This window comes from Wyeomyia smithii, chromosome 3, assembly GCF_029784165.1.
Source record: "Wyeomyia smithii strain HCP4-BCI-WySm-NY-G18 chromosome 3, ASM2978416v1, whole genome shotgun sequence".
Classification (NCBI taxonomy): Eukaryota; Metazoa; Arthropoda; class Insecta; order Diptera; family Culicidae; genus Wyeomyia; species Wyeomyia smithii.
Genome location: NC_073696.1, coordinates 178,085,746 through 178,108,438, shown reverse-complemented (window position 1 = coordinate 178,108,438; position 22,693 = coordinate 178,085,746). Strand labels below are relative to the sequence as shown.

The 22,693-nt window shown below is 39.7% G+C and overlaps 4 protein-coding genes across 7 annotated transcripts in view; 2 read left to right on the top strand and 2 right to left on the bottom strand.

The window, feature by feature from the left end:
* The window catches only part of LOC129726665 (uncharacterized), a 47,677-nt gene extending 38,464 nt beyond the window's left edge, over positions 1–9,213 (top strand). For 2 of the 3 annotated variants that reach the window (XM_055683621.1, XM_055683619.1), the window contains exons 4-5: positions 6,962–7,260; positions 8,299–9,213. In XM_055683621.1, coding sequence (XP_055539596.1) covers positions 6,962–7,260; positions 8,299–8,465 — 466 coding nt within the window. In that variant the 3' untranslated portion in view covers positions 8,466–9,213. Of the gene's footprint in view, positions 1–6,961; positions 7,261–7,321; positions 7,448–8,298 lie in introns of those variants that run through there. The other variant, XM_055683622.1, reaches the window with a different exon arrangement.
* On the bottom strand, positions 8,598–12,567 carry LOC129726659 (RNA exonuclease 1 homolog). Its single transcript, XM_055683612.1, has 8 exons — positions 12,318–12,567; positions 10,992–12,262; positions 10,646–10,925; positions 10,136–10,586; positions 9,996–10,073; positions 9,344–9,934; positions 9,019–9,278; positions 8,598–8,956 (listed from the first exon to the last, which is right to left on the bottom strand). Exons 1-8 carry the CDS (start codon positions 12,415–12,417, stop codon positions 8,877–8,879), a joined length of 3,111 nt encoding a protein of 1,036 aa, XP_055539587.1. The 5' UTR covers positions 12,418–12,567; the 3' UTR covers positions 8,598–8,876.
* A 1,860-nt stretch (positions 12,568–14,427) lies between these two features.
* On the bottom strand, positions 14,428–15,129 carry LOC129728880 (uncharacterized). The gene has a single exon (XM_055687350.1). The coding sequence runs from the start codon at positions 15,127–15,129 to the stop codon at positions 14,428–14,430; it is 702 nt and encodes a 233-aa protein (XP_055543325.1).
* Positions 15,130–20,313: 5,184 nt separating this feature from the next.
* LOC129726667 (acyl-coenzyme A thioesterase 9, mitochondrial-like) lies at positions 20,314–22,693 on the top strand. Of its 2 annotated transcripts, none has more exons than XM_055683628.1 (5): positions 20,314–20,884; positions 20,943–21,016; positions 21,239–21,484; positions 21,542–21,880; positions 21,942–22,693. In XM_055683628.1, the coding sequence occupies exons 1-5, from the start codon at positions 20,739–20,741 to the stop codon at positions 22,562–22,564; spliced, it is 1,428 nt and encodes a 475-aa protein (XP_055539603.1). In that variant the 5' UTR covers positions 20,314–20,738; the 3' UTR covers positions 22,565–22,693. The 2 variants fall into 2 exon arrangements, with proteins under 2 accessions (XP_055539603.1, XP_055539602.1); XM_055683627.1 differs by having other exon boundaries at positions 20,315–20,884; positions 20,940–21,016.

Here is a 22,693-nt window from a genome sequence, read left to right as displayed (position 1 = left end):
CCGGACGCCACAACATCGATCTTCGGAATATTACTACGTTTTAGAGAAGGAAACATAGCGATAAGCGGTGACATCCAGGAAATGTTTCATCAAGTAAGAATTCGTCCAGAAGATCAGCACGTACTACGCTTCTTATGGAGAGATTGTGATACATCAAAACCACCGGAAGTATACGTCATGATGGTCATGATATTTGGCGCCACCTGTTCACCGGCCTGCGCTCAAATAGTAAAAAATTTTAATGCGAGAAAATTCGAAAAAACTCATCCCGCCGCAGCAACCGCTATAGTAAAACAACACTACGTCGACGATTACCTAGACAGCTTCCACACCCAAGATGGAGCAGTTCAGACAGTCAACGATGTTATAACAATTCACGAAAAGGGAGGTTTCTTCATAAGAAACTTCATATCAAACAAACGCGAGTTACTTCACTCACTCCCCGAAAACCGGTTAATGGATTCAAACAAGAAAGATATAACTGACAAAGAGTCTCACGTAGAAAGGGTCCTAGGGCTACACTGGAATACACAACACGATTATTTTAGTTACCAACTAAGGTTGGATAAACTAAATGCAGAAGCATTAAAAACATTAAACACACCGACAAAAAGAGAAGTACTATCATTCGTGATGAGTATCTATGACCCGCTCGGATTAATATCGCACAAAATTATAGAAGGAAAAATAATCCTCCAAGAATTACATAAGGAATCGATGGAATGGGACGACACAATCACGTCACGCATTCTGCCCCGATGGCGAAATTGGATCAGTACGTTAAAACTGATGGGAAATCTAAAAATCCCAAGAAGTCTTCACATAAAAATCGGAGCACCTCTAGAACTTCACACTTTCGTAGATGCAAGTGAAAATGCGTTTGCCGCAGTAATTTACATAAAATGCGGAAATTCCGTTAGCCTTGTGGCAGCTAAATCGAGAGTAGCACCTATTAAAACACTTTCAATACCACGATTAGAGTTGCAAGCAGCTGTGCTAGGCTCCCGGCTAGCAGAAACAATAGTAAATGAAATACGTCCGACAATATCAAAAAAAATATATTGGTCTGACTCGCAAACAGTCTTAGCATGGATTCGATCTGATCATCGTAAATATAAGCCTTTTGTGGCTCACCGCATAGGAGAAATTTTAGATACAACAACCGTACAACAGTGGCGTTGGGTCCCATCGCTGCAAAACCCAGCTGACGAAGCAACGAAGGAAGTGAAAAGAAAATCTATTTGGATAAATGGACCTGGATTCCTGCATCTTCAGGAAAACAACTGGCCTACGCAAAAACCAATTGAAGAAACCTCAGAAGAATCTAAGGATATATTAGCACTACATATAACAACAGAAATACAGCAATATGATTTCATACGAGAAAACCGCTACTCAAATTACTGGAAACTAGTTCAACACCTATGTATACTAAAGAAATTTGTCAATTGGATCGCAGAAAGGAAACATTTCATAAAAGCTATAAACAGAAATGATCGAGACATCGTCGAAAATACGCTTTACAAAAAGGCACAATGGGAAGCATTTCCTGTCGAAATGATGGACCTAATTAAAAATAAACAATTAACCAAGCAAGGTCCTTTATCAAGCCTGCGACCAGTGCTGGACGAGAATGGCGTCATGCGTAGCAGAGGACGGTTAGAAAACTTATCCGCATTGAAAAACTCGGCCAGACAGTTAATAATCCTTCCTCAAAAACACCACATTACCCATCTCCTTGTGAGATCATACCACGAAAAATACCTCCACCACGGAGATGAAACAGTAATCGGGGCACTTCAAACCAAATATTGGATTCTAGCAGTACGCGCCGTGCTGAAAAATGTTAAAACACACTGCCAACAATGCATCATCTGGAGAACGAAACCTAATCCACCACTGATGGCGGCGCTACCCGACTTTAGAGCAAAACCATATTTACATGCGTTCACACATACAGGTGTGGATTACTTCGGCCCATTCGAAGTAAGAGTCCATAGATCCATAGAAAAGCGCTGGGGAGTATTGTTCACCTGCTTGTCGAGCCGAGCAGCACACATTGAAATGGCCGAAAAATTAGATACCGACAGTTTCCTAACATGTTTCAAAAACTTTCAAAACAGAAGAGGAAAGGTGTCCCATATGTACAGCGATAACGGCACAAACTTTATAGGTGCCTGGAATGAAATAAAAGAGCTACAAGCATGGGCGAATAAGATAAACACCACGATGGAGAAAGGACAATCGGCAGCACTCGAAATACAATGGTCATTTAACCCACCCGCAGCACCACATTTCGGCGGTGCATGGGAACGTTTAATAAAAATCATAAAGACTTCCTTGAAAAATATGTTTAAGAGTTGTAAAAGGCCTACACCAGAACTACTAAGAGCCGGCTTCATCCAGGCAGAGTTTTTGCTAAATTCCAGACCGCTTACTCATATACCGCTCGAAACGTTCGACGATGAAGTTCTAACACCGTTTCACATGTTGATCGGACGAGCAGGAGAACATATATCCCCAATTGCACCAACAGTAGATGGATTTAATAAAGAACAATGGAAGCTAGCGCAACACTACGGACAACTCTTTTGGGATCGTTGGAAAACAGAATACCTCCCAACATTAATAAAAAGAAACAAATGGACCGAGGAGATCATTCCACTTGAAGAAAACGATATCGTCATCATCACAGACGACAACGTACCATCTGGAAGATGGTTGAAGGGGCGTATAATAAAAACATACCCCGATAAAGATGGACAAGTCAGAAAGGCTGACATACAAACGGAAAAAGGCATTATAAAAAGAGCAGCGACGAAAATAGCGGTTCTCGACGTTACACAGAAGGAGAAACCAGAAGACGCTCAACATCTCACATCAAAGAACATGCCGGAGGAACACGTCATGATCATACACAACGACGTTAGCATCAAGGACAACGTAATCAACAACAACAAAAGCAACGACTCCAATCCAAACAACGACAAGGTCATCAATACGAAACGTAAACTAGAGGACGAAAATTTCTCTAACTGGGGAAAAAGAAATAAACTGGATATTGACAAAATTAAGGAACTAAGAGATCAACATCTAAAGAAACATCCACCCCGAACTACACCAAAACGAAGTAAGCGGATCAAACCATGCAGTTGGGTTAAGGCACTTCTACTCAGCACCACGTTGTTATCAATCATATCTCCAGCAACACCCCTAAGAATTCAACCGATCAACAAGGACGGTCTCATATTTCACCATGAAGGAACGTGTATTGTACAAAGGGGACTATGGACCTCAGAAATAGAAACAAACATTAAACCTCTAGAAGATATGAGACACATTAAAGCCATGCAAACAAATTTAGGAAATGCATTAAGTAAAATATCAAGAATAATTAAAGACGACATCATTATCGAATCAGCAATAGCAGTAGAGCAACAATGTGTAGTTGCCATCGAAGAAATACAAACAATGTTTCAAGAAAAAATGAAAAGAATGAAACGCAGCAAAGGCATGTTTGGGTTTTTGAAAGATTTAGTATTCGGAGGTGACGATTTAGAAGACCAACTACAAATAATACGTCATGAAGATAATCTAAAGTTACATCAGTTATCTAATCTCATTAATACATTAGACGAAAAAACAAACACTTTGAAAACACAACTCAGCAAAAAAATTCTTAGTATTCAGGGAGAGTTAGATCATTTAACAAACCAATATAATTCAAAAAGAGCTGATATTGCAGTAAAAAAGTTATTGGAAACCATAGTGCTCGTTCGACAAATTACCGAAAGCACTTTAAATAAGTATAAATTAGTTCAACAAAATCCTATTCCAGAAACAGAGAGGCTACAAATACTTGTCAAAATAGAAGAGAAAATCCCACATGATTGTATGGTTCCAAAAGAACAATTTGCAAGCCATTATGAAATCACCTTGAAAAAGATGCACTCCACATAATGATGAAAACAATTATTATAAATAGAGAGAAATTCGAACTATTCAGAATTATTCCAATCCCTATAGTTTACAACAGATCCATCATAACGATAAATAATTCATTTATAGCAATCAATCACCAAGAACAATACTTTTATATTTCTAAAGATGTAACTAAACTTAATGAAAGTTATTATATGACTCATCAAAATACTCTCCTTACGGAACCAGATTGCATTGTAGCTGCCATGCTGCAAAAACTACCACGAGAAATGTGTAAAATTAAACAACTTGAAATCGATTACTTTGAAATTATAACATTGTCTGATCCTAATGTAGTATTATATTATGCCCAGAATCCACGAGAAATAATTATACATTGTGGTCAAACAACCACAACACCACCACATTACGCAGCAATAATTTATATGGAACCCGAATGCGAAATTCGTTCAAAAAACAGTGTAACATACTCAAGCAATACTAGAGAATCAAAAAGTAGGAAGATTTTTTTCAAAGTTAAAAATGAAATTCCGCACGAAATAGATGAAAAACAAACAGCCGCATATACAGACATAACCGAAGACATTACAGCCACATCAAGTGGCAAAATCCAACCGATAAGCAATCATCATTTGCTAACTTTAATTATCATTGTCCTAACAACAATTCTTTTAGCTATAATTGTTACTGTTCTATATTATATATTGCAACAACAGAAAACCAGGAGACAACAAATTAACTTATCGCAATATCCACTACCTCAACCCAGAAAAAATAAACCATGGCCAAAACCAATTATAAGAATAAATGAAGATGCATTATAATATTTATCACGACAGATGATAAGGTGGCGTAACTTTTCAGTTACGGGGGCCGGAATGTTACTGCCGCGATAAAATTAAATTCCATAACCCGCGCGAGCAGCGCCAATAAACTCAAAACGTAAATAAACAGAAGATCAAATTTCAATCGAATGCTCCCGCAGGTAGCATGTAGTAGCCATGCACTCACAGGTAGAACGATTGGCAACAAAATAGTAATTACGTAGGGTCAGCGTTTTGAGGCAGGTGGCTCGCGCTGCCGTACTTTAAAGACTGTATTATACATTGATTGTAAATATTGAATTGTAAGCGTAAATTTAGTATATAAGGAAATTTTCATTGAATAAAATAGAAGTTTATGGTTAGTCTGAATTTGGTTGTTTCATTGGACGGACCGAACCTTCCTATATTAATAAGTGATTACTCTTTGATTTCTCTTCAAGAAGCATAGACCTCCACATTAGCGAGGACACTAGCTAGAAGACTTAATCAGGCCAGAGTGATCCTTACTGGTATACAGAAAATCCTTTAGAACGTAACCTATTTCCCCCTTTCAGACGCAAAGGCCTTCGCTGTAGTAAGGCAACTAGCAGGAAACGGGAAAGGCCAGGTAGTCGTTGCTAACAGGAGTCTTGGTCCGCCTTGATTATCGGTTCCGCTCGCGTATTTAACTGTCGTTCGGTGACAAAGCCTTGTTAACCCGTACCTTCGCCCGGGGAGGCCGCGTAACGCGAATAACAAGAGTACAAAGGTAAACAAATTCGTCGGCCGCTTCGAAAGTATCCCCATACATCTCCACCGCAGCACCAATACCGGCAGAATTACCACGCTCTCTGTCAGCCACCATATTCTTCGTTTTGGCAGCGTTTATAGTGAGTCCAATTCTCGCAACTTCCCTTTTGAGAGCGGTAAAGGTCTCCTCAACTGCTCTACGGGTAACACCAATCATATTAATGTCGTCCGCGAAGCCCAGAAGCATATGAGACTTAATGATGATGGTGCCGCTCCTCTGCACACCTGCCTTTCATATTGCACCTTCTAAAGCTATGTTGAACAGCTAGTTCGAAAGCCTGGCTTCAGACCATCTAACGTCACAAACTCGTCCGAAAATTCACCCGCTGTCCTGACGTATGATGTGAAACCGTCAAGCGTCGCACGTAACAGCTTAATTAGTTTTGTTGGGAAACCATGTTCTAGTATTATTTGCCACAGCTCGTTGCGTTTCACTGTGTCGTACGCCGCCTTACAGTCAATGATGATGCGTCTGCAAGTTGTGTACTCGAAACTTGTCGAGAATCTGTCTCAAGGTAAACATCTGGTCCGTTGTAGATCACCCCACTCGAAAACCGCATTGGTATTCCCCAACAGAGGCCTTCTGCAACGGCCTCAGTCGCTGGAACAGGATACGGGAGAGAATTTTGTAAGCGGAATTGAGGAGAGTTATGCCTCGATAATTACGAGGCATAACTCTCCTCAGTCTATGTCCCTTCTTGTAGATAGGGCATATGAGTCCTTCCAACCAGTCCGTAGGAAGTTGTTTCTCATATCATACCCTTAGGATAATCTGGTGAATTGGACTACACAGCCGCTCACTCCCGACTTTGAAAAGTTCGGCCGATAAGCCGTCCTTCCCAGCGGCTTTGTGGTCCACAGCTTGTCCGTCCTCCCCAATTTCTATCCTGTCCCCCTCGACGACTCTCATGTCTTCCTCACCGTTCAACACCACTTCAAAATGTTGCTTCCAACGCCTGATCACCTGCGATTTATCGTTAATCAGGTTCCCCTCCCTGTCATTACACATGGCAGGTACTGACACGGTCCGGTTCCTGATTCCGTTGATCGTTCTATAGAAGCTCCTCGTGTCGTGCCCTGTGAAGCAATTCTCCGCCTCCGCGAGGACGCGATCGTAGTGCTCACGTTTCTTACGGCAGTGATAGATTATTTTTGGTTCGGAAATGAGTTTATCTACAAAGATAGAAAAATTATTAAAAACAAAATTATTAATTGTTTAATAATGAGCAAAACTCGCAAATCAACAAAATCGAAGCTGAAACAAATGTCCTACGAAGTATCATTGACTATTATTTCGTATAATTTCTGTTCAATTTTTCTGAACATTTTTGCTTTCATTTGTTTAGTTAGAATTTTATATACACCAAAAAATATTTACAAAATATTTGTTTAAATGTTTTTTTTAGTAATGAATCTGACGAAATCGAGCGCACCGCAACCGAGTCATTGCAGACTAGAGACGGCCGATCGAAGCGTGGTGTGTACAATCTTTACTCCATGATCAAATGTTCCACCGGATGCGATCCCATAATTTACAAAGGCTACGGTTGTTACTGTGGCTTCCTAGGATCCGGGAAAGCGTTGGACGGAATCGACAGGTGTTGTAAAATGCATGACTATTGCTATTCGAATGCCAACTGTCCTTTGTTTTTGGAGTATTTCGTACCATATTTATGGAAATGTTACCATGGCCGGCCGCTTTGCGGTAAGTTTTATATTTGATCAGAGTGCTTAGAATTAAAACAATAATTTTTGGAATGATATAGATACGTAGATAGTGAATCCGAATACATGGATTATCATTAATTCTGGCGAGAGTGCAGGGTTGCCACCTCTCCGAGTCTAAGATATAATATCCGGTTATATCTGTCCGAGCGAAATTATTTCTAAAAAATCAAAATGTTAAAATCTTTGACTCATGTTCAGTTTGGTTGTTCAGTATGAAGTTCGAAGGAAGTAGCTTGTCAGCTACTATTCTTTCTTGTAATGACAGCCACGTTTTAACAAAACTTGTATCTGGAACACTTGAGGGGCCGCGAAACCCAAAAGTTCGAGATACACTGTGTTAGCTGAACTGCATATGCAGTATAATAAAATTTTTATTACATTCATACATTACATAGGTCGTAACGACTAAGCGACTCGGAAATAGGAACCTTAGAGACCAAATCCCTGAAAGAAAAATTACAAAAATTAACCAAGAAGAGATCATGAGGAAAATTTATAGAGAACGGATGCAGACTAAGAAGCGAATAAAGTTTGTAAAATTAAATAAAAAGAATTTAAATTTTATATGAAAGGAATGGATTAGAAAAGGCAATATAAACTTGTAATTCCGAAATTGTTTGAATGTTTAATTTATCAGAACTGTATCTTTAATTCCAAAATATAAATTAAACGAGAAATGGAAAAAGTTATCTTTAGGAGAAAAAGAGATTATTTTAGGTGGAAAAAAGGACATACGTTGAAAAAAAAAATTTCTAGAGACTAGCTTATACAAAGAGACCTGCTACCAGCCTTGTACATTTAATTTTTTTTGAATCTTCGGGCATGATATTTACCCTTGTTAGGTGGCAACCCCACTGTATATGAACTGAGTAATAGTAAACAAATAGGAAATTGCAATACTTCAGTAAGTTTTGCGCTAGATTGCTGTAGAAAACCTGCAACTCAAACCGCTACCGAAGTAGTCCAATATCCTATCTTTATATTTCGGATTGTCCACTTCCTGTATGTTCCACAGCTGTCGACCATGGAGAATGGGGGGGTCCTCATTCATGTGCTGCTCGTTTATGTCACTGCGACCTGTCACTGTCCAAATGCCTGCGACGGTACCATTGTCCACGAAAGCGTAACGTCTGTACAACATCGCCTCTGAGACTGCTGCAAAACTTGGTGATGGTCCTTTAAACCAACACGGAATGAACCAACCATCATCTCGTACACGAAACCAAAAAGACATCACACTAGTTACCCAAGTGAGCTCCGTGGACACATAGCAGGATATATCAAGTACAAATGATTAGATATAAAACGTGATAGTGAGTAGATTTCGAACATTGGTTTTATTTGATAAACATTCATAGTTGAAAGTCCCACTGAGTGTTCTGGCGTTTTTGCCGTTTGATACATGAGAGAACAGTAGTTATTTCGCTGTAACCTATGTTCTGAAAACAACTTATCACGTATTAATGGGATAGCAGGCTCGCCGTGCTAAGAAATAAATAAATAAATGACAATAATGATAATATGTGGTATGTGGTATGTAGTATTCTTAACATAGTTTGATTCAAACGCTGTTCATAGGTTTCTACTTCCTAATCATAGAATACGATTACTCAAGTAGTGTTTGATAAGTTGTATGCACACCACCGAATCCTCTGCGCTGTCATGACCGGCATCTGAATGTATAAAAATGAAATCAAATAACTGACGTGACAAATGATATTATAATATGGTTTACCATTTTCTTGAATTATTTTCTTCAAGTTCTCGATGCATAGCGTTTTTAAGGCACGCTTCTTCGGTGGTCCCATTTTGTGCGGATAAAGAATCGACGTATCAACCACGATATTGTGGATAAGTTTCAGTGCCCTGAAGTCACTTTCCAAACTGTGACCGATAAGGATTGTTTCCGAATTAAACATCGACAATAGAACAGCTTGTACGTTATACAGCGTGGTGGTTATATCATTCAGCATCTGCTCGGTGATACCGGAAAACCTGCAAAATCATTTCGAGTTAATTAAATAGCAAATACATTGCAATTTTATATTTTTAAAACCTGCCTTGTATTGTAGTCAATAATCCGATTCGATGGTTTCACCAGAGTATCGTAAACGGTTTTTTCATTGATGTCGACAACGGTTACACGAGTCAACTCTAGTCCGGCCGTTGTGTAGCACATCTCACAATCTAGTGCATACACATCTTTTTTCGAGGGTACGTATCCTTCCGGTGGATCCATTGTCTTAACAAACCCGTTGAGATTGTCATAATCCATATAGCTAGTCACATGATAGTTGGCATACATACAACCGGCCGAGCCAGACGGCTGCTGGCAGCAACTGTGCAAGTTGTCTGCAAATCCACGTCTGTAACAGGTGCTTTTATTATGATAGTTGCAGGAATCCACAGCAGGCTCATCATAACTTTCAAGGTTGTACACCTTTGAGCACCGGGAGCAGTATCGTTCGTCTTCGTTTGGAGGTCGACGAGGTTTCGGTGTGAAAATTTTCGCCTTTCCTGGGACTTCGGTAGCCCTCGGGAATCCATTCGACTGCAATTGCTCCTCCGTCATAATGCACTCGTATATCATTTTATATGCAACTGTCGACGGAGCATTATCGATAGTGTAACTAGACTTCACTTCGGTTTTACTATAACATCGTAAACGCGAATTAGAATCCAAAATAGTTCGGACAAAATCGAGCAACTTACATTTTTTTATTCACACTCCATGAAATGTTTTGTCCCATTTTTCCAGCAAGAATAACATCATGGGATACAGTTTTGTTCCTGAAAAAAATACAAAAAATATTAGGCTGAATATCTATGTAATCTTGAAGTTGTATCCATACTTATCGGCGATGCCATTTCCTGACTCGCCAACCTCTTTTCGCAGCTTATTTATCGTTAACAGGGCACTGCTTTTGTAGATCATCGGAGTATTACATTTTTTAAAGACGGTCAGCTCCTCAGTTTGTGCGCGATCCCACGCATCCTCACAAGTTGGGTAGATAGAGAGGCAGTGCTTAATCATCAGATTATAGAACTGCATTCTTATGTTGTACGAAATTTTAGTAGACTCAGGCTCTAAAACGGGTGGTGGTGGTTTGGATGGCGTTTGTGCCACAGAAACCGAGCTTGATGATGCATTTTCCGGTAAAACAGATCCTATATGTGCCTTTCTACCAACTCCTTTGGGAACAGTTTGCGCAGGAGTACCAATGTTTTTTAGCCTTTTCAGTTCCTCAATTTTTTCTTTTGCTTTTTGAAAAGCAAGTACATTAACGGCGGGTGCAAAACGACCTGAAAATATATAAAACTATATAAAATCTACTTAACAGTAGAACAACGACCACACGTACTTTTGGGAGTCGTTGCTATCGCATCTGGAGATTTGTTGTAAAAACTATTGGTGTTTATTGGAGAAACAGGTGATTTTTCTGTGGTTGGTGGTGTAGTTACAGCTGTTGGACTCAAAACTGGTGATCGTGGCGAGCCGTTACTCATCCGTGGGGTGACTGGTTTGCTTATTGCTTTTCGAGTTTCTGCTTCAATACGGGCTTTGGCTTCTTCTTCTAAACGTATCTTCGCTGCAAGCTCTTCTTGTTGTTTGCGAACAATCTCTTGGCGAAGGTAGACGGACTAAAATTACACAAAAATATTGCACGATAAACGCAGACTCAATGGATAATGTTCAAAATAATTTACCCTCATCGCGTTTTGAACGTGGTTAGTCTTCTTCACAGGAGGAAGCGACGAATTAGTTGATTTCACGTTTGATACATTCTCGTGGGCAACTCGTTTTTTTCGATTTTCATCGTAATACTTTTCGGCAAACATGTCGATCAGTTCCGGTTTTTGACTCCGATCAGGTTTGGTCAGAAGCTTTTTATGCTCTAGTGTTTGTTGTTCACTAGGTGCTGCTGAATCGTACTCTTCAAAAATCATTTTACACTGTTTCATAACTTCGTCTTCGTCACTCTCAGCGTCTATATCACTAGGAGGGTTATCAAGAAGCTCTAGGTAAATTTTATCGGCAAGTCCTAGCTTCGATTTTGATGATGATTCAAGAGATTGTGATGATTTTCTTTCTTTTATTTCCTTAGTTGTAGACTTTAATTTGTTATTGTCACTACTGCACCTCTTTGTACTTGATTTAGTCGAGCTATGAGACGATCGGTGACGATTTTGTTCGGATGATTTACTGCTACCCGTATCTCTGGAAGTTTTCTTATCCCTTTCTCTGGATTGTTCTTTATGTTTAGTCTTACTGTGAGTTGTGTTGCGTTCTTTGACTTTATCTGTTTTTGAGTCTTTAGGTTTTTCCTCTTTCCGTGATGATGAGGAATGCTTCCGGTCAGTGCTATGAGATCTACTCGAGCTTTTCTTCCTATCATCTTTACTACTTTGGTGCCTCCGGTGACTTTTATCATCTTTATTGCTCTTTTTATGTGAACTACTGTTACTTCGACTACTGCTAGACTTGCGAGATGAACTTCGTTCGTTTCCTTTGCTTTTTTTAAAAGTAGTAACTGCTGAAGCAGAATTTTCCGTAGTTTCTTTTTTGGAAGATTCCGCACCAGTTTGCGAAAGTTCAGTAGCGTCGATATTATTTTTATCAATATCATCGCTTGTGTCGTGTCCATTGCAAGGATTCACCTCTTTTTTGCGTTCATCAGTAGTTGTCTGATTATTCTGCGTTGGTTCTGTTATAATATCTGATACATGGCAGTCTTCTGTTTTGATCGCTGGAACTTGTTCCTCTATTGTTTCATTGATTGGTGCCTCCTTTTTAACTGACGTGACGGCTTTCACAGTCGGTACATATTTGGGCACAATTATAGTTGGCATAGGAATATACTCAAGTTTGGGTCTTTTTTTATCTGGACCATCCGACACAGCTGCATCCGAGCCAATAGCATTAGTCCGGTTGAGTATACTTTTTGGTGTTGCGTTGTAGGTAACTGCTGTGGGCGCATCTTGAAATAAATATCGCTTTCACAAATGTTACTCAAGTTTTATCATGAAAAATACCTGACTTTATATGCTTAAAATGACAATAGGGCCTTGTGCACAAATCTTTTTCAAAGAACGGACAGTTTATGGACCGAAACAGTCCGGTAGCGGGCAACATTATGATTTTGCCTTTGTCTAAATTTGTTTTTGGAATAAATAAAACTTAAATAAGGGGTCAATAATTTCCATTGAAACAAAACCACAGCGAAACAATCTCGAGTGGTATGAAAACTATAACCATCTGTGATAAATTGCAGAGAGAATACAATGACAGATGTTTCGGAAAGAAAGTTGATGCTAAAGGGAGCCAAAAAACTACTAGAAAACTTCTAGACTACCCAACCCTGCTTTTGGCACTATACAAAAAAAAACTTAAATAACGATTTTATTAAAGGTAGGAACAGAATGAACAAGCTGAACAAATGAAGAATTTTTCGCATTATCAATAACCATAAAACGTGCCTAACTATTAGTTTAGGATATCCAGTTGGTATATAGAGATAAGTGACTTTTCCCCTACGCACACTAGTAAACCGGTGTAAAGTTGCTTTTGTTTCTTCCAACCTGTAAATCATCGCATCTCGTTGCTTCGACTTTTATCACTTTTTCAACATTTTTGGTCGATTATATTTGACGCCTTCTTCCGAATTCCGATCACGAATAAGAAAATATATTCAGAAACAAGTTTAAAACATATAATGAGTGTTCAACTGAATTTTTGTCCAACAACATAGCATTGCAAACAAAACAGCTATTTATAAATATTTTCCCAAACTAGTGGCACTAACACATTCGTACGTAAAAAGGTCTATGGGCGAACTGTCATTAAATCGATTTCGAACAGTTTTGACTCATGATTTAAAAACTGAAGGACAGCGATATAAAATTTTTGAAAATCGCGGTTTGCTTAGAAAATGCAGCTCATTCAGATGATATCAAAAACTGGTATAGCTTGACAACCCAATTTCCTGAGCAAAACATGATTTTGAAAAACAGTTTACCATTGTCCTACAATTTTTCAGTGAAGGATAAAAAACAGCTTAAAATGCCTTGAATGACTATCCCCCCATATACAGTACATGCGCGGAATGTCATTTACGACATTTCAAGCAGGTTTTATTCTTCATTTAAAAATCGAAGGAAAACGATCAATATTTTTCGAAAATTACGTTTTGCTCAGAAAACGCGGCTTCTTCAAATGATATATTAAAACTGGTATAGCTTTAGGACTCAACTTTAGTCGATCTTCTAGCAGTTGAAATTTTTTTTGCAAGGGAGGACTGAACAATATAGTCACTGTATATTTTACTAGTCTGGCGGAGTCAATGGAGATTCTATACGACTGGTTCCCGTCATAACAGTTTAAATTGGCTCCCAAATCCACTTCGCCAGATTGTAAATATCAGGGCTATGCTATAAACGTCCAATCCGATATAAAAGTCGTGTTACCAAATATTATAGCGATACCACTGACATTGTGATACCACTGACGTTGCGGTTCCACCGAGGGGTAAGACAGTGAGTGATTTTGAGGTTTTCTGAGTTTTTTTGAGAAAACCTGAAAAATAAAGAGCAAATCTGAGTAACTCTCGTGTCTCTGAATATCCTTCCTTAAACATTTTTCCCACCGCAAATACAGACATGAATGTTGCTCGGTCCCACCGTTCATATATATTTCTTACTCTCAAGGTAATCAAAGATGTGAATCAGCTGAGAATTTCGCAGCAATATTGAGTAAATTAGAGGAACTCCCAAGCATAAGAGTAACTCAGATAAAAGTGAGTCAATTTGAGTTTTTCTGAGAAAACGTGAAAAATAAAGAGCAAATAAGAGTAACTCTCATGTCTCTGAATATCTATCCTTAAACCTTTTCCCACCGCGAATATATATATATATATATATATATATATATATATATATATATATATATATATATATATATATATTATTGAGGAATCTTGTAGTGGCTTGAAAAAAATACGAGTTTCAAGTAACGAACAAGCTATATATTTAAAACACGTCTTGTGTGGCTGAAGTACAAGTTAGAATTGATTTGTTAGGAAAAAATAATACTCCGTGGTATCTAAGTTAGTTATGATAACGACGATTGCTACGTTAACACCCCTTCTCAATCGGCCATTCCTATTTGGCAGGATATTTCTCCTAAACGCTTGGAATCCAAAGGCTTAGTGAACATGTCGGCTAACTGGTATTTAGTTGCTACGTGTTCGATCCTCAATCGTCCATTCGCAATGTGGTCACGAAGGAAATGATGCTTGATATCAATATGTTTTGACCGCTTTGATTCAAAATTTCGCGCCATCCCAATACAACCTTGGTTGGCTTCAAAAATAATGAAGGCTTCATCCTTCTTCTTCAGTTCTAAGTCCTCTAGTACACCAGCTATCCAGATCCCTTCTGATACTGCAGAGCTAAGAGCCACGTACTCTGCTTCGCTGGATGATGTGGAAACTGTTGTTTGCTTTTTGCTTGACCAAGACACTAGATTTCCAAACACCTTGAACGCATATCCGCTTACAGATTTCCTATCCACGGTATCCGATGCCCAGTCGGCGTCTGCATACCCGACCAGTGGCTCAGCTACAGCGTATTTCTTGTATTCTAAGCATTTAGTTTTAGTACCTTTCAGATAACGGACCAATCGTTTCAAGCTCTGCCAGTGTGCTCTAGATGGATTTTGTTGGAATCGTCCCAGAAAACCTACAGGAAAACACACGTCCGGTCTGGTACAAAGCATGATGTACATAATTGTACCCAACAGTTCACGGTATGGTTCGTTGGTTCTTTCGTCATCACCAGACAGCATCATTCCTCTTTCCATGGGAGTTTTAACTGGATTACACTCCGACATTTGGAACCGCACCAACAACTTTTCAACATTTGTAGCTTGAGACAAGCGTATAGTTCCTTCTTATTGAGGTCCAGTTTCACTCCTAAAAAGTGAGTAGCTTCTCCACAATCCAACATGGCGAATATTGACATCAGTTGCTTCTTTAGTCCGATAATAGACATCTGCCTTCTACCAACAATAAGCAGATCATCTACATAGAGTACGATGTAGATCTCGTCTTCCGGACGAATTCTTGTATACAGGCAGTAATCGTGCATTGATCGTTTGAAGCCTAGCTCCAATAGTTTCTGGTTGAACTTCTCATTCCAACAACGGGGGGATTGTTTTAGTCCGTATAGAGATTTGATCAATCTGCACACAGTATTTGGTGGTGATTTGACTCCATCCGGAACTACCATGAAAATCGTCTCCTTCAATTCTCCATGCAGAAACGCTGTTTTTACGTCCATTTGGTGGAACACAAAACCTTGTTGGATGCCAGCTGCTAAAACGATCCTTATTGTGGTTAACTTGGCAACTGGAGCAAATATTTCGTCATAATCCAGTCCAGGTTTCTGCTGGAATCCTTTGACTACCAGTCGGGCCTTGCATCGAACTGGTTTACCGTCAGCATTCTCCTTCACTCGAAAAATCCATTTTGACTGCAGCGGTTGGACTCCTGGTGGACAGCCCGTGAAACGCCATACGTTATTTTTCTTCATGGAATGAAGTTCGTCTTCTACGGCCTCCAACCACGCATCCCGGTCAGGTCGATTTTCGATCTCATGAAAAGTCTCGGGCGCATCTAGTGGAAAGGAACTGCCAGAAGTTGCTCTGTACCCAGTCAAATAGTCAAATAACTTACCGGGTAGTCTGCGCTCCCGTCTGCTATTCCTTGACAATTCTTGCTGTCTATCTGCGTGCAGAGGGAGCGCGCCGTCCACAGTTGTATCTGATTCAGGTTCACTTTCATGAGCATCAGTCTGCTTACGATCAGTAGAAATAGTGACATTCCCAACATCATTTTTATCTTCAATTTCATTTTCATCATCGGTGATAGGTTCAGCTTCATTTTCCCCTTCTTGCTCGAAAGGGAACCCAACAAGTAACGGAACATCAGACTTTGGCATCTTCTCGGCAGCATAGGGAAACGAGCCTTCATCGAACTTTACATCTCTTGCAATGGTCACCTTTCTCGTCTTCCTGTCCCAAAGGCGATAGCCGTTTTGAGCATACCCGATCATCATCATTTCTCGACTTTTGGGGTCTAGTTTCTTTCGTTGCTGCGACGGTATCCACACAAAACATTTGCATCCGAAGATCCGCAATTTGTCCAAATTTGGCTTGCGATTAAACCACATTTCTGCTGGAGAAACACCACTCGGCAAGGCTGACGTTGGACTACGATTGAGGAGATAGACGCACGCTAGAGCCGCCTCAGACCATAAATACTTTGGAGCTATTGAGTCGATGAGCACGGAACGAATTCTCTCTACTAAGGTTCGGTTGAACCTCTCCGCTACACCATTTTGTTGTGGGGTATAAGCCACCGTGGGTTCGACTTGAATGCCCTTCTGCTTGTAGTAGTTTTTCTGATTCGTCGAAAAATACTCCCTCCCTTGATCCACGGTCATTCGAGATATTGACTTGCCAATCATTGCAGTAACAGTTGCTTCGTACTCTTGGAATCGGTCGAAAACTTCAGATTTCCTTTTCAGCAGATAAATCATTCCGAAGTGACTGTAGTCATCTATGAAACTGACAAAATAACGGGATCCGTCCCATGCCGGTGGATGAATGGGACCACAGACGTCTGAGTGGATTCTTTCAAGGGGGCGAGTTGCACGATTCCTTGTGCCACTGAAGGGATCTCTACACTGCTTGCCTTGGATACATGGTTCACAAATACCGATCTTTGGAGCCTTGTTTATTCCTTTCAATAGACCTTGTCGGGCCATTGATTCCAGACCATGTTGACTGATGTGTCCAAACGGCGATGCCACAACTTGCCAGTTTCCACGTCGCATGCATTTGCACAATGGTTCTCCGCTGATAGCTCTAGTTCGAACAAGTTTCCGCTTAGTTTACCAGTTGCCAAAATATTTCCGTTCTTCTTAAGGACTGCTGAGTCTTCAAAAAACGTAACGGTTATACCGGCTCTCGTCATTTTCTTGACCGACATCAAATTTTCTCGCAGGTCTGGTACCAGCAAAACGTTCTTGATGTTGAACTGCACACCTTGGTTACTCAAAGCGTTGATATCACCGATTTTTTCAGCTCTCATAGTCTGGCCTTCCTTTGCAACTTTGATTTCAACTGGATAGTCCAGCTTACGCAAGGATGCGAAAACGGACTTGTCGCTCACCAGGTGGTCGCTACAGCCCGAATCCAGCTTAAAAACGATTTTTCCAGGTTTTGTCCGTTTGCCTCGTTCAACATCTGCCATGAAACTCACCGAGCTCTTTACCACAGAATTCGCTTCGCTTTTCTGCTGACGACAATCCTTTTTGAAATGTCCCCGCTTGTCACATCCATGGCATTTTCCGTTGAATTTCGGTTGCTTTTTCTGTTTATGCCCTGAAAACGCTGCAGGTTTTTCTTCTACTGATTCTTCTTGTCTATCTGAGCGCTTCAGCTCTTCTGCCAATAGCCTTTGCTTGACAAACTCCAGCGTTTGATCCTTTTCAGAAACATTTTCCAAAGCCGTTACAAGTGGGTCATATGTGTCTGGCAGAGTTAAGAAGAGTTGCGACACCAAATCTGCCTCGACCAGAGTAGCACCAGCTGTTTTCAACTTTCTAACGAGCCCATCGAATTCCAGAAAGTGACTTCTCATATCGGATCCGCTCTGCATTCGTAGCCGCGCTAGCTGTTTCCGTATAAGAGTCTGATTGGCAACCGACTTCTTTGCGTACGTTGCCTCCAAGCCTTCCCACATCAGCTTTGTCGTTGTCTTCTCCCGGACGATCTCTAGACAGTCATCCGCCAGGCAGCTTACCAACAGTGCTTTTCCTCTACGGTCTTTTTCAAAAAATTTAGACCTCTCAGTTGCTGCTTCCGGAGCAGCCTCCGTCAGCACTTCTGAGACACCCGCTGCTTCCAGGAATAGCTTGACACGGTAGCTCCAATTTTCATATCCACTAGCGTTTCCACGGAACTGCGTTATTCCGTGGGCCAGGTCCTTCTGTGTGGTGCCCATAACCTATTGAGGAATCTTGTAGTGGCTTGAAAAAAATACGAGTTTCAAGTAACGAACAAGCTATATATTTAAAACACGTCTTGTGTATATATATATATGAATGTTACTCGGTCTCACCGCTCATATATTTTTCTGTTTGCCCCTCGGGTTCCACTGACACAGCAAGAAACGACGAGATTTGCCAGTAATGACAATCATCATTGTGATAATTTTGGTAACACCATTCACACGGTAATATATCTTCATGTTAGAACTGCACAGTGGTCGAGAGTAATCATGGTTTTTAAGTTGTTTACTGAGCAAATGACGTCATATTGCGTTAAGATTTTGGATACGGAATACTCATTTAACGTCAGACCCCTGGTAAATATGCGTCTCACTCATGGCGAATTTCTTTATTCCACTTTGTGCGGGCAAAACTGCTGAGGAATAATGAAACGTCATCGCAATTTAAGACACAAGTAAGAAAGAGATGCCAGATAATTGTTTACGAACTTAGCACGTGCGGTGGTGAGTTGAAGCTGACAAATTTTACAGTGCGCTTCGGGCAGCACGCCAGGTCAAAACTGGGTCAATATCGAGCGAATAAAGAAGGGTTTTGACAGCACTTGGTGCGCTTCCAGGTCAAAACGGTGAGCTGGTGGAATAAAGAAATTCGCTATCAGTTTAGAGGTAAATTTGACGAGCGTGTAAAGCCTTCAGGGCTCTATACACTGAAAATAAATCGCACGCTAATCCCTAATGCTCTTTACATATGAATGCCTATAATCCAAGAAGATGGCAACCCAATCTGAACTCTACACGTTTGACAGTAGGCAACATATCGGGGCTTTATTTTTAAATAAAGCACCGATATGTTGCCTATTGTCAAACGTGTAGGCGCCCAACAAAAAATCCATTATTTATTTATTTATTTATTATATTAACGTGGTTTAACCATTTGTTGGTCATTCGCCTTGAAACAAAAATTACATACACTTTTCACTTTAGTCGGAAAGACTCTACTCATTTAACATAGAAAGAGATAGCATGTTGCCATCCCCCTGCTATAAACAAACCTAATCATTCTAATATGTCGACCCATGTCAATTTTTATTTGACGTGTTTCATTAAAATCTGAGTGTAAGAAGATTCAGTTCGGTATGCATGACATCGCAAACTGTAGTGTGAAACACTTGATTTTGTGTTGTGAACTAAAACGCAAATGTATTCCACATAGATATGAAATGTTTTATCTATTAGCACAGGTGTAAGGTGACGTACACAAATAACGTAACGCTGAGAACCCGGATTTTAAACCCCCTCCCCCGTCCCCTTTGTAACGATAAGTAACGTTCAATATGACTCCCATCCCATAAAATTACGTAACCTTAACCCACAAAAAATTTCGATTTCGAAAGAAAATCACAGAGTTACGTAACTGTTTCAACTAAATATGTCACAATAAGCAAAGCAAACTCAACCCCCCTCCCCACCCCCCCTCCAAGCGTACGTAATTTGTGTACGACCTCTAAGTGGAATCTTCTTCGCACTAACGTGTCGATTTTTTACAGTGTAGTAAAAGTCATAAATCCAGGGGGGATTTACCGCTGTCAAATTTCATATATGTGTGCGTTATCGCAGATCAACTCTGGTCCATGAAGTTTGTTGGTCCATGACGTTTGATAAATTACCAATGTGGCAATAATACATCACCAATTTTCGTTAAAAACTTGTTGCTGTCCCAAAATTTCACTACGGAACGCATTATTAATAAAAGTTTTCAGCGATTTCTCGAGTTTTGTTGAATGAGAACGTTCCATTTTACTTCGATCAAAACGACAAAATTCAAAACATACAAACGCCTTGTTGCCAAATGTGTTGATCACGGTTTCACGATATTTGACAGATAGATTCCCCCTGAGATGTTGGTTCATAAAACATAACCTCCTTAGCATCCCCCTGCTATAAGGCAATCCACGGGTGACGTTTTTTTGCTTTTACGTTTGTTATTGTTGCTGTTTTTCAAGCTGTAAAATCAAAATACGGCCAAAACCGAAATCTTTTAATGTCGGCAATAATATCAAAAGTGATTTTATATTGTTGTATTTAGGATTGGCACTCGCGATACTAGAGCTACCAATCGGATAACATTTGTTTTTCACGCTTTTGGATCCGGATTGCGTCCAAGTTGAGACCGATCGAACATACATAAAGCTGTCATAAGTTGAAAACAGACTGAAATCAGCTGATCGCAACTGTCTCGTGGATTGCCTTATTTGCTGTGTTTGTTCCTCTTTGCAAGAAAGCTTAGAAACTATGAACACATTCTAACTATAACACTACATTGCTGGACTGTGTAAAATTTTTATTATTACTAAATATTGATCAAAACTGTGAATTGTGCAAAATGTTGTTACGTATTCATGGATTTGCCTTAGGCTCTCGAGCAGTGCAGATAATCGTTGGTGATAACTTATCGGCAGCTATTAGAAATCGCATTGATAGAAAATGTGCCGCAAAAGGCATTAGTCGACTTACATCATTTGGTCAAAGGTGCGTTAGCTTGTTATTCCTAGTTTTTCGTAAACCAAATTTATCGGATTTTTAGCAGCTGCAAAATGTCTAGTATCAGCTATCTAAAGCATGGTGGGGAATTGGAATGTACTGCCGGAACAATGAATGAAGGTAAGTGTGCATGATATCATACAAGTTTGCTGACATCAACAAGGAATAAAACGAAAGTGTTGAGTCAGTGTTGAGACATGGGTCAAAGTACGATTTGTTTTGTTTTTGTTCAGCGTAGTGTGGATCATAAAAAAGCTACTGATTTAAGTACCGTTCATAAAACAATTAATATACTAAATAAGCTTGCCGAATGTATGTTTATATATTTCATATGAATTGCAGTAAAACAAGTCATTATTGAAAAACTGGGAATTGAGGTAGGATATACACCGTTTGTTAGCACTCGAGAGCATTTAACACAGTATGCCCCAGCATCAGCGGATAAACTTCCAAAACGTTCAATGCAAGATTCGTTTACTTCGGCTATAATTCCATTGGCAACTGATAAAATACTCAAGGATAAATATGTTGGATTTATGGGAAATGTTAGATTAGGTCGCTTGATGGAAGATATGGATATGTTTGCAGGTATGTTAATTTATATTCTCACTACGAAAAATCCAACAATATTCGTTTCAACCACAGTGTGGGTTGTCCATAAGCACGTGCTTCTTCCTGATCTTCCGGAAGGTGTTGCTCTTCCGTACACTTTCGTAACGATTTTAGTAGATAAGGTAGATTTTACTGACTTGGTACCAACGCATGATGCTGACATCCGTTTGTCTGGTCATGTAAGTTGGGTGGGTAAAACATCGGTCGAAGTAGTTGTATGGATGGAGCAAAAATTACATGGAAAATGGCGTAAACTAACGCGAGCGTTGTTCCTGATGGCAGCTAGAGATGCAACGAACACTAAAGCAGCTCTGATAAATCCTTTAGTTCCGGCAAATGATGAAGAAAAAGCCATTTTCATCGGAGGAGAATGTGAGATCACCTACTATATTTCCGTTCGATCATAATACAATAATAACTTCTTTCTTTTTAGCTCGTAAACATAGACGAATACAGTTGCAGAAAGAAGATTTGCTTAAAACAGAGCCAAACGATTTTGAGCAAGGCATTGTTCATGACTTGTTTGTAAAATCTATAGACACGAAGAGTCGTGCCTTCAACAAACGAATTCTGCCTCCTGGATATGTTTGGATGGAAGATGCAACAATATCCAATATTATTTTTTCTCACCCGGAAGACCGTAATGCTCATAACAAAGTGTTTGGCGGTTTTCTAATGCGTAATGCATTAGAACTTAGCTGGGCTTTGGCGTATAACTTTGCCAAGCGACGTCCCAAGCTGGAACATATATCTGATATTAGCTTTCATCATCCAGTAGATGTGTCATCTATGTTAAACATGCAAGCCCATGTTATATACACAGATCTTCATTACATGGAGATTGTTGTATTAGCTGACGTTTACGATGCTGTGACCGGTCAACAAACAACGACCAACTCGTTTTATTATACCTATTCAGTTGCAGAAAGATTGCCAAGCATAATGCCCAAAACTTATCATGAAGCAATGTACTACATCGAGGGAAGACGTAAATTCCGGTACGCTATGGGTATTGACAAACCAATAACTATGGCTGGTGATATGAGCAAACTATAAAGTAAAATAATACATGTTAAAACTGTACTAAACCGCACAACAGGGCTTTAAAAAGTGTATTAATTGACTTGTGTTCTTAATATTTTTTGTTAATCAATGTTAATAAAAATAATTTAATTGTTCACCGAA